The sequence below is a fragment of the Crinia signifera genome, chromosome 9 (genome assembly GCF_055691185.1).
Source record: "Crinia signifera chromosome 9, ASM5569118v1, whole genome shotgun sequence".
NCBI classification, from domain to species: Eukaryota; Metazoa; Chordata; class Amphibia; order Anura; family Myobatrachidae; genus Crinia; species Crinia signifera.
This window is the reverse complement of record NC_139225.1, coordinates 4,438,152-4,450,437: the sequence shown is the minus strand read 5'-3', so window position 1 is coordinate 4,450,437 and position 12,286 is coordinate 4,438,152. Positions and strand designations below refer to the sequence as shown.

Here is a 12,286-nt window from a genome sequence, read left to right as displayed (position 1 = left end):
AACAAATTACCGGGTTGGAAATTTCTACCTTGTAATTTGCTGAATAACACGGGTATTTCTTCTGTGTGAAAGGGTCAACCCAGGTCATAAATCCTGTGTCCTCGACCCTGGTCAATTCCAGGGTCGGAGACACGGGATTTACGACACGGATGTGCCCTTTCACACAGAAAAAGGACCTGTGTTATTCATGAAATTACCGAGTAGAACTGCTTCACCCGGTAATTTCGTTTTCTGTCTGAAAGGGGTATTAGAAATAGGGTTAAAATCACCCCGTGTGTATGCGGCATTAGTCTCTGAACCTGTACAGGAAGTGCTACAATGTAACGGCCGCAGCATTTCCCCAATACAAGTTCTGCTCCGCTTCATACACTGACTCAATCAGTGTCATATCAAACCAGCGGAGTCTCCTTGTGCAGTCTAGTCACATTGTGTCCTGACTAAGATGCATTTTCTTCAAAAAGGATGCTGTTAGCAGGGCTACACAGAGCCGGGCTGCACGAGCTGCATGGTGTTATGAGCAGGGCTGGCAACAGAAGTCTTGGGGCCCGGTACACGGATATCTCTGGGAACCCCCAACCCGCCCTCTGGAGCAGCACATTCTTATATTACATTGCAAAATTAATGTTTTTATTCCAAAAATAATAATAATCACTACACAATGTAATGAAAATCTGGATCGAATGTGGCTGAAATGTGGATTGCGATTCGGTCTATATAAGCAAAATGTAATAAAAAATAGATCAGATCGAACCCTAGGTAAATCCTATTACACTTCTAACATCACAGGTATTCTGTCTGTGAAAAGTACAGAAATTATGAGAAATCACTGTATTATTTAACTTGGTATATATGGCAATGCGCACATTTGTACAAACATGTCCCATAATCAATGAGCACAGCACGGATTGGTTAGTGAATTGGTTTATTTTGAACGGTGATAGAGGACAACACTAGAATACACCAAACATACAATACACACAGCGCTCACGTAAAGCATACAGCTGGCCCAAGAGCATAAATAGATTCCTGCGCCTCCAAGAGGATACGCAGCACATTGGTTTAGCATTCGCATTCCGGAAGACCTCCAGCACTACACGGTAATGATTAGCACAGGAACATCTTCATTGACACAGCAGGACAGGGCGTTGGATGAAGATCCAGTAGTGGTGGAGTAGGAGTGTGTCAGGCCAGGTACACAAAGCATCCTGCAGGAATGACATAGGGTGTTTAGTCCACGCATGTCCCCTAAGCACAATATGCCAGTATTCAAAATATGTAACTTCTTCGAACTATGTGACATCACTAAAGCATATGCTTGAAGCTTCAGTGATGTCATTTGTTAGTGGTAATGTGATAGGCTGTATTCTCCAAGTGACCTCACCTCTCAGACGGTAACGGCTCGGCCATCCTTTATAATGATCTGCCTGCAAATGGACTGCACAACTTCTGTGGTGGTACCTTGTCCCCCAATATCTGGAGTGTGCATCTGTCAGTGAGAGGAACAATATGCGTTTTACAGGTAGATACATGGTGAGCTGTAGATATTGGGATGGGTGGAGTCATGTTATTAAAGGAAGCCAATACAGACCTCCGAGCCATTATAATGTCACAGCTACGGCTAATTATCACAGGTTATTTATATAGCGCACACATATTCCGCAGCACCGTACAGAGAATATTCGGACATTCACTTCAGTATCTGCCATGTGTAGATGACTAGTTGACATAGACACCAAAAGACATGAAAACATCATATCGACCTGTTCCAAGTCTACATGCTTTTCAACCTTTTCTCCCTGTCGACCTAAGCCATGTCGACCGTTTCAAGATGTCGGTCTATGGCCTGTTGACCAATAGTGGTCGACTTATTGCGTGTGGACATTAACTGGGTTAACCCTATGACCAACACCCCTGCAAATCAGCCGCCTAACTTACCCGGTGCTCATTCATGCTGCCCAGGATAGCTTTCCGAATGCAGGCGGCGTAATTGTGTAACCTGACGAAACATAAGGGTGTCAATACAGGGGCGGAATAGTGGGGGGGGGGGCGGAGTCTCCGACATTGTACAGCATGCACAGGGTGAGGGGCTATTGGTGAATGAAGGGTACATACTTCAGATGGTCTAACATCATGCAGCTGGCCAACAGCATTGCTGTGGGGTTCGCTATGTTCTTGCTGGCAATGCTTTTTCCCGTGTTCCTGGTCGCCTGCACAAAGAGAGAACGTCAGTATGGACTGTGAGAGAGAGAGGAAGAGAGAGAGGGGAAGAGAGAGAGAGAGAGAGAGAAAGAGAGAGAGAGAGAGAGAAAGAGAGAGAAAGAGAGAGAGAGAAAGAGAGAGAGAGAGAGAGAGAGAGAGAGAGAGAGAGAGAGAGAGAGAGAGAGAGAGAGAGAGAGAGAGAGAGAGAGAGAGAACCTGCATTCAGACACACTGGCCAGCTCTATAGCAGAAATGCCCTTTGCTCTACACCGGTCCTCGCACGTTCCTGGCGGACTGTCGCTTTTCACATTGTATGGGAGTCTTACATCTCATTTGTCACTTCATCTAGTCTATATAATCTGTATCCACCCCATGCAACAACTGAAGTGCACCCAGGATGCTTTTAATGTTCTCTTTTCTGCAACTGTAAAGCAATTGGCGTCTAAAGGCCCCCATACACTATGCGATTTTGGGCCGATTTCATCCGATTTCGGCACTTTGTGCCGATTACCGGGTGAAATCGGCCCAAAATCGCAGGACTGTGACATCTGATCCGATGCGCGGTCCCGTGCGCATCGGATCGGATCAGGGAGGTCGGACGGTCAGTACATACGATCACGTCCGACCTCCCTGTTAGCTGGCGGCGCCGGTGAGTGCTGACCTGGGGGCGGTGTGGTCAGCAGCAGGGCTCATCAGGGGGACGCCGGAGCGGGCAGCGGGTCCTGACGCTGTAACTAGCCGGCGGCGCCTGTGTGTGATGATCTGGCCGGGCGCTGTGATCATTCACATATATCATTCAGCAGCGCTGCGGGACGGACGGGGCCGGGCAGTGGCGGGTATTATATTTTCCTAAGGACAAGTCGGCCTAATGTATGGGGGCCTTAACCCTCTGCCTATTATATATACGACAGGGAATCGCATACACTGGATCAAGATGAAGTCTTCGTCTTTCTTTTTGAAGCAGGTCACAGCATACACAAGTATAGTTACAGCATTGCAGAATACAGGTAATCACAGCATAGTTCAAACTCAGTGCTCCAGTGGCCCACACCCCGGCCTATCACCTGGGCAGCTATTCCACCATCTGGAGCAATGACCTCCTGCCCTGGAAACACTTCTATCAGGACGCCACAGGTGCTGCTAATCAGCCCAACCTTGATCACATCAGTTTTCTTACTGCTGCTCTAGAACCTGGACTGGATCCTCCTTCCACATTACTTTCATGTGAAAAGACGCTGTCCTGCCACAAATATTATATATATTATACATTCTGCTATTCTATTTGTGCATGTTAACAGTCCTACAAGAGAAGCTTGTCCTGTACATAACCTAATCCCTTATCATAACAATACTTGTAAAGCGAGAACCCAATATCTTACCGTTTCAAATACAGCGTAGACTTTGCCATAGTTAGCTCCGGGGACAAGTCCGGGGCCCCCAACCAGTCCAGCACAGACATTGTTCACTATGTTCCCGTAAAGATTGGGCATCACCATGACATCAAACTGCTGGGGGTTGGACACAAGCTGCAATAAAAGAGAGGCTGCTCAACGGACAGAAATACGGCAAGTCCTCATAATGATCGCCAGCTGAAACGGCCTGAAGGACAGCTAGACTGAGCATGTACACAGTCTGTGACAGAGCCCCCAAGTGACCGCTCGGCTGTCGCACTTACCTGCATGGTGGTGTTATCAACAATCATACTCTCAAAGGTGATGTCTGGGTACCCAGAGGCGACCTCCTTGCAGCACTGAAGAAAGAGCCCATCTGCCAGCTTCCTAAAGAAACAATCAAGTGTTCAGTTCATCTCCCGCATCATCCTGCAACGTGCACTGTATTCATCCTACAGACATAGAACAGCTCGCAACACAGCGTTTACATCATTAACATTACGGTCTGATTCAGAACTGCTCGCTAGGCTAGCGCCGCCCCAGGAACGCACCCCCCCCCCTCCTCCACCCGCTGCCCGAATCCCCTCACTACGCTGCGAGCGAATGTGTTACACATCCGCCCGCATGCACCCACACAGTAGAGAATCATTCATTGGTTACTCACCATCCAATGATTTTTCCTCTATTGGGGGCGGGCACTGACGTCATGTGATATCATCTGCCGGCCCAGCATTTCTATGGTCACGCCCACGAAATGCTGGATGTGCACCCCGGAACGCACCCTGCCTGTCAATCAGGCAGCGGGATCCCCAGCAAATAAAAATGTTGACAAAGGCACTCGCTGCAGGTGGACTGCACAAATGCATTAGAGCCGATGCGCAGTCCCCCCACCATGGGGGACAAGGCCAGGTCTGAATCACCCCTATAACTGTTTAAATGATATTTCATCGCTACTCAGACTTTAGCTATTTTTCCCAACTGAACGTATACTACATTAACCCCATTGAGTGGTGGGTTTTACTGGGGCAAAACCCCCCCACAAAGAGTAGTGCCACCACCCCATCGCTCCCCCCCCCCCCCCCCCTTCATCTCACCATCATATTTCGGAGCTCCCTTGCCACCGTTCATAAAAGACAGTGAGCAGGTCAGTTGGCGGGGGGGGGGGGGGAGCTGTGACACTGTGGGGGGTGCCCGGACAGGTGATGCACCAGTGGTGCACAGCTGCAGGGACAGCCTGCTGCGGCAGTGCCTGCGGAGCACGGGGAAAATTTCCAGGCATACCACTGCAGTGGCTTAGTCATATCAATGCCAAAAGACAGCGCTACTACTGCGTCATACATGATGTTGGCTTTGTGCACCGCTGTGATCTTCTTCCTTCCTTTTTCTCGTGCCAGTTTGAAGGCGTAATCTGCGATGCGGAGCGAGTTAACGCGGGTGATGATCTTCAGACTTTCCACCACTCCGGACACACTCTGCAAAGCAAAATACAGTCATTCCCTTTCCCATTCTACATCTTACAATAACAAAAAGCGACAATGATACAATAAACTCTATACAAAGCCATTCAAGTTGTTGTTCTAGGTTGGTCTTGTTTTGTATTTCCTGAGCCCACCCAAAAACCCGGCAGAACATGGTAAAAAAAAAAGGTGAGGGGCTTGTGGTTTAATCCCCACAGTACAGCTGTTAGACAATGCTACGACTGGTGCGCTACTAATAATATCCACTTTGAATGCGTGTCTTAATCACTGCTTGTTTACAGGTTAAAGGGGCCTACATGTGGGGAGATTGCTGAGCGTCCTGAGTACACAGTGATGCATCAGCGCCGTGTGCTGAGCGATGTCGGGCTGGTGTCCTCCGATGAGAACACTGCCCCTGACCAGCAATGTAATCCATTTATCCAGCATGCTATGGCCCTAGTGTAGTCAGATCGCTTAGAAAATGACCTGAAATCGCCCTGTGTGTGAGCCCCATAGCTCCCAAAATACTACCTTTATGCTCCCCTCGTAGGGGGACTTACTTTAGGCTGACCTCAGCTCGCACCTCATGGCTCTGCCTCAGTATAATGTGTTAAAGAACACCACCGAGCTACACTACTCAGAGCTCAGAAGAGTTTATCAGTATGTGTAATGACATTTTAAAAACATCTCCCCATTGGAAAGTTTCTATGTAATCAGATAGTAGATACAGCATTCAATATAGCTGGGTGTCCAAAGAACTACATGTCATATCGGTGCTCATTATCCGTGGTTGCTAAAACACCCCCCAAATAACCAGGAAAAATAAAGAGAATCACATTGCAAACTATAGTCGTATTAGAACAAACAAAACTTTATTGTCCAAACTGCATCAACCAGATCCTGTAGGATCCTAGCAGGATACTATACTTGATAAGGTTTTAGGTAGTGCCCACTAAGGACAAGCAAAAGGAAATTTCATGCAACTAGAGTCGCGCACAGGCGCAAGGTACAATTGTCGTGTTTTGTGACACTATGTCACACAACGTCACATCAATTCCGTACTCGGAAGTGATAGTTTTCTGGAATTTAAAGTCTATAAATAGAGCAGGAAAGACTATGAAAGCAGAACAAGCTTCACCCGGTTCCACCTCTTCTTCGTTGCCTCCTTGCTAGGACAGCTGTGTTTGCACTTACATCTCACCGCGAGATCAAATAGTCCATTCAGCTCACAAAAATAGAACCAAAGTCTACTGGATGTGCATATGCTGCCTTATACAAGGTTTCTGTTGCAGACGATGCTCAAGTCTTAACTCAAAATGGTACTCTTTACCTAGAAGGGCGCCCGTCGCGGGCATCGCGGGTACATTTATGTCTGGCCGCGACGCGACCGACGCGATGCCCGCGATTTCCCATTGAAACCCATGTTAAACATGGAAATCGTGTCGGTCGCGTCGCGGCCGGCCATAAATGTACCCGCGATGCCCGCGACGCGATGCCCGCGACGCGATGCTCCCGATTTCCCATAGGAATCAATGTTAAAAGGCGCGATGGACCCGATTTTACTGTTAAATGGCTCAATGGACCCGATTTGGCCATAGAAATCAATGTTAAATGGGCCACAGAGCCCATTAACCCTTAAATGTCCCCCCCAATTTTTAACGCCACCCCACGATCCACGCGAACCCGAAGCGTGGCGAGCGCAGCGAGCCCGCGAGGGGCGGCGGTACGCGTCCTCCGACCTTTTCATGCCCTACTATCCACTAGGGTGTGGAGTGAGAATATAATAGTGTGGCGAGCGCAGCGAGCCACCGAGCCCGAAGCGTGGCGAGCGCAGCGAGCCCCGCGAGGGGATGCGGATACCTTCACAGGTAGACGCGTCCCCTCGCGGGCTTCACAGGTGTCGGCGTCGCCACGGACACCTGTGAAGCCCGCGAGGGGACGCGTATAACTGTGAAGGTATCCGCGTGCGCTCGCCACGCTTCGGGCTCGGTGGCTCGCCACACTATTATATTCTCACTCCACGCCCTAGTGGATAGTAGGGCATGAAAAGGTCGGAGGACGCGTACCGCCGCCCCTTGCGGGCTCGCTGCGCTCGCCACGCTTCGGGTTCGTGTGGATCGTGGGGTGGCGTTAAAAATTGGGGGGGGGGACATTTAAGGGTTAATTGTGCTTATTTGGGCTCTGTGGCCCATTTAACATTGATTCCTAGGGCCAAATCGGGTCCATTGAGGCATTTAACAGTCAAATCGCGGTCAATCAGCCTTTTTAACATTGTTCCCTATGGGAAAATCGCGGTCATCGCGGGCATCCCGATTTACCCGCGATGACCGCGATTTTTACCCCCGACGACCGCGATTTCAATCGCTGGCGCCCTTCTAGGTAAAGAGTACCCTCAAAATTAACTGGCGTCAATTAAAAAGCGAAAAACATAGAGCGGTATTCAATCTCAGATTTTGAATGTGGGAACGTGCCAACAGTCAGAATCCCTAGCCGCTTTTGCCTAGCTCAATTTTCCGGCTGTCGAGGGTCGGAAAGTAGGTGTGCCGCGAAAACGGCATCGGATCATCGAAGAGCGGCTGTGAATTCGACAATCCGCGGCCGTTTCCGTCAAAACAGATCCGATTTGTTTTAAAGTCCGATCTGTTTTGTCGGAATCGCCAGCATTGTATAGGCGGCCGCTATTTCTCCTGGCGGAAATTGCGGACGCCAATATCTCAAAAAAATCAAAAGTTGGTCGTTAAATGTTATATTATTGGGCCACAGTGTTTTCTGGTGTATAATGTATTCAGTCACATAGAGAAGTGGACACGATGGAGACTAGGATGTTGCTTCCTGCAGATGGCTGACCTCATGTTCCAGGCTGCTGTACTCTCCCTCTGTGTTCTCACGCACTATCAGGATGTCAATGTCCTTATGGCGCGTCTGCACCCCCGGCAGGCTCTGACAGTGGATCACATTGGCATAAAGGTCCAGGCTCGTACTGGAGATATAGAGGAGAAATCACACAGTGTTCATTGGAATAGAGAAGGAGGCTTAATAGGGTGTCTATATCTATGTGTTCGGGTATGGGTCATTGGGTTGACACACAAAAGGTCGACACACATTGTGTCGATATGGCTTAGGTCTACACCTCAAATATGTCGACATGCTTAAGGTCGACATGTATGGAAGGGTCAACAAACGCATTAGGTCCACAGTGTCTAAGTTGACAATCAAAATGTCGACATGGGTTATTCACTTTTTCTTGTCCTGAATGTGGACATGGTCGACATAGACAGCGTATCGGTGCACTGCGTCCCCTCGCATAGCTTGCTGCGCTCGGCACACTATCCTATTCTCCCTAGTGGATGATTCGGTGTGAAATACCGCCTGTCGGCATAAAAAAACAACAATGGTGAAAACCCCGTGTCGACCTTTTGACTGTCTGCCTAATGCTTGTGTCAACCTTCCAACCATGTCGATCTTAAGCATGTCAACCTACAGTAATTCAGGTGTTGACCTAAGCCATATCGACCTTCAGTGGTTATTCTGGTTGGTTTGCAAAAGCAAATTCCTTCTTTATGGACAAAACCATGTGCACTGCAGGTGGGGCAGATGTAACATGTGCAGAGAGAGAGATTTGGGTGATTTATTGTTTCTGTGCAGGGTAAATACTGGCTGCTTTATTCTAACACTGCAATTAAGATTTTCGTTTGAACACACCCCACTAAAATCTAACGCTCTCTGCACATGTTACATCTGCCCCACCTGCAGTGCACGTGGTTTTGTCCATTAAATAACCCCCTTAATACCTTGTTCCATCTTTCCGTACTTTCATTAAACATGGTCATTTATTTATTTTTAAATTGGGTATCACACAGCTCTCATACTATTTTATCTAAGATCAGAATTGTACCCACGCCGCAGATTTGGGTCATGTTCAACCAACTGTAAATATATAAAAGGATTTTATTATAAAATAAAAGAAATAAAACGCACCTTCAGGGAACCCCAAAGATGAAGGATAAAAGCACGCATTATGTAAAATATACAGTATATAGGTGGGTGCTTAACACAGTTTGGGAACCACTGGACATACGTGAATGGAAAAAAATATTTGTTCTTTAACCAATTTAGGCATATTTACTAACGAGTGATCGTCTTGTTATCACTCATTACTACTGATAAATGCCGTTGCAACAGCCAACCAGCTCCTGTCATTTTTCAAACACGACAGTAAGTAGCTGATTGATTGCAGCAGGATCTAAGAGTAGTAATAAGGAATAATAAGGATATCACTGGTTATTCAATGCGTCCCATACTTCTTAGAACTCATTTAACCTGCTCAGGGGCCTATAAAAAGGACGGGAATAACCAGTGCCAGGATTTCAACCCTGCTAGCTAGCAAGGTTGCTCCCGGGACCAGCCCGGGATACAGGCCGGTGTGAATGGTACTTACCCGGCACCCTTGCTTGCTGTCGCTCTCCGCCGATGGACATCAGCTTGAACTGCGCAAGTGACAGCAGGGCAGCAGCTGGAATCCCCAGTGATGAGGCCACTGCACAGTGTCCCCTGTGTACATACTGCCACCTGCGGGTACAGAGCTGCGAGACAGCGGGCGGCAGTGCAGTTAGGGGAGGGCCTGGCGCCCACTGTCAGTGAATATGCTCTCTGACCGCTGTGTTTGTCCCGTTACCTTTTTCATTGCTCACACTCTGGAGGAGGAGGCTACAGGAATTCCTGCTTCTTCCCACACTGACTGCTCCCAGCTCCCCCTGAGACTACCCCTTTCACACCAGAAAACGCAGGGACTAGGCTGGTGTTAAAGGGGCCAACCCAGCAATGTCCCTGCATGATCCAGGGACCATTTTCCTGGGTAAGTTCTAGCATTTTCTGGTGTGAAAGGGGTATTAGGAAGTGTTACAATTTATAAACAATTTGTTTGACCTTCAAAAATGTAAGCTTTCTATTTTGGTGGTAAGGACGCTGACAAAAATCGGGAAAGAAAGAGTAGAAGGAATCCACTGAATAACAGGCTGCATAGGTTATATGCTCACTTACCGAAGCAAATTATTCCGCGATAAGTGGGAGGGAGGCATGTTGTGGTTTGTCTCGATGTTACCTGATGATAAAACAAATACATTATATATATATACTTAGATCTCCTGCACTGGACAAGTCTGCAGGAGACCGAAGGCGGAGGAATACCTTTCAGTGCCACCCTGTTCCTGCGGATGGCAGTAATAGCATTCTGGATATTTCCTTCATCTGTACAAGAGGAGTCAACATTCACCACCTCAAAATCCACCGGCACACAGGCGTGTCTGCAACCACATCAGATTCACCGTTACCGTAACAAGGCAGGGGGGCACACATGTATACCGTTCTATCAGAATAGGAGCCGCTCACCTGAAAACCTCTTTAACATGCAGCATAAGTTCTGGCCCAATGCCGTCTCCGGGGATCATGGTCACGGTGTGCCGTCCTCCATACTTCGCAGGTGGGGGCTATAACCAGACACATCGCCATTAGGGCTCAGGTCAAGGAGTGAGTACCGGTTAGCACATGAGGTATTCAGCACCAGGGCTGCTAGTTACATACAAACCAACTTCTATATTCTGTACAGCTTAATCTGTGGAGCAATTCAACACCCGGAATAATTCTCAGTACAGCTGAGCCGGAAGGTAGGAAAGGAGCAATCCGCGTACTACTAGGGATGGACAACCATTGCTAGAGATGAATGGTAACCAGTGAGAAGGGATCAGGGGATAGACGGTCACTGGGTCGGAGAGAGACGTAATTTAAGTCCAAGAGAAGAGGGCAGTAAGCAAGGAAGAGGGCCCCGCTCCAAGGAGCTTACAATCTAGGGGGACGGAGACAGGTGACATAGGTGCAAGCAAGTGGAAGGAGGTCAGCAAGACAGAGATGGACAAGGCAGGGGGTTGGGGGAGCGGCATTGAGACGAGGTTATGCGGAGCTGGGGTCTACACTTTGAGGAACAGGTGAAGTTTCTGAGCCCGTTTGAAGCTTTGCTAGATCAGGGATAGTCGAATATATCGGGGGGGGGGGGGGGGGGGCAACTCATTCCAATAAAGAGGGCAACACTGGCAAAATCCTGGATTTTTGTGCATTAGAGGGTAGAGGAGAGATGAATGCTATTGGCTGATCGGGGTGGGTGGGGAATATGTAGGCAATTACCAAAAGTAATTATGTCATAAATGGTGTAATTCCACAAGAAGATTATTAATGTAACATATATGGATGGGACAAAGCGTATAAAATGTACATACTTACTATGATTTGTTGCTGTTAAAAGACAAAGAAAACCATAAATTAGAAGAACAATTCGATTAATTAGAAGAACTAAAAATAACTTTGTTTTTGGATTCTTTATCTCTCTGTACGTTTTAACATCATGTGATCAAACATTCAGCAGAACTAAATGTCCCTCCTGGGATTGCACTGACCACCTGTGACCTGGTGACTTCTGGAGATGTCCCAGTGCAGGTCTTATATATGTGCTTTCTAATGTTTATTGATCTAAATTGATGTTTTACTATCACTTGTTGCAGTACGAGGACTGACAATCCTCCAGCAGCGGCTGTGGGCAGCGCATTTTCCTTTTTATCTTATTTAGCAGAACTAAACTTGGGAAAGTGTTTATTCAACAACGAATGTTATACTGTATGGAAGGGCATCTACCATTATGACACTAAACAGTGGGGCTCTTGTGTTTGGATTCCAATAGAGCCTATATATTAACACTGAATTTGTAAAAATGTTGTGCTCAGTCAGATCAATTTTGGGCAATAATGAGACCGGTTACTACTGTTGGATGTGGACCACACACAGGACAATAGTGTTCATCTTCTTACTGCAATTACCAACAGAGAGCCTATTAACCTATTATTACAGTTGTTGTGAGATCCGTATATCCAGATTTATGCTGGTCCTATATTTATACCCAGAACAAGTTACAGATCAATATACTGTAGCAGTAATATCAGTGCTGGTGGGTGTGTGCGGGCAAATGGAGCAACACTTGTGGCCGCTGGCGCTCAATACACTTGAATACCCCCCCTATGAAGGTGAGGAGCAGCTTTAGCCTTTTATTATATACAATGTTTACACTGAGCACCAGAAGCTACAATACTATAAGTACTAAGGATCTCTGACGGGGTGTGGAAATAATACATATGTACAAGAACACTTACCGATGAGTAGTCCCTGTGCTGAGCCCAGGCAGCAGGCAAAACCTAA

General features: G+C 47.5%; 1 protein-coding gene across 1 annotated transcript in view; it reads right to left on the bottom strand.

Annotated features, from left to right (window-relative positions):
• Positions 1-905: 905 nt before the first annotated feature.
• Positions 906-12,286, bottom strand: part of IDH3G (isocitrate dehydrogenase (NAD(+)) 3 non-catalytic subunit gamma) — a 14,234-nt gene continuing 2,853 nt past the window's right edge. The window contains exons 2-14 of the mRNA XM_083160952.1: positions 12,241-12,282; positions 11,321-11,332; positions 10,436-10,533; positions 10,235-10,350; positions 10,088-10,148; positions 7,895-8,027; positions 4,929-5,062; positions 3,875-3,977; positions 3,579-3,725; positions 2,113-2,207; positions 1,936-1,996; positions 1,382-1,486; positions 906-1,205 (exon numbers count right to left, since the gene is read on the bottom strand). Coding sequence (XP_083017078.1) covers positions 1,385-1,486; positions 1,936-1,996; positions 2,113-2,207; positions 3,579-3,725; positions 3,875-3,977; positions 4,929-5,062; positions 7,895-8,027; positions 10,088-10,148; positions 10,235-10,350; positions 10,436-10,533; positions 11,321-11,332; positions 12,241-12,282 — 1,104 coding nt within the window. The 3' untranslated portion in view covers positions 906-1,205; positions 1,382-1,384. The remainder of the gene's footprint in view (positions 1,206-1,381; positions 1,487-1,935; positions 1,997-2,112; positions 2,208-3,578; positions 3,726-3,874; positions 3,978-4,928; positions 5,063-7,894; positions 8,028-10,087; positions 10,149-10,234; positions 10,351-10,435; positions 10,534-11,320; positions 11,333-12,240; positions 12,283-12,286) is intronic.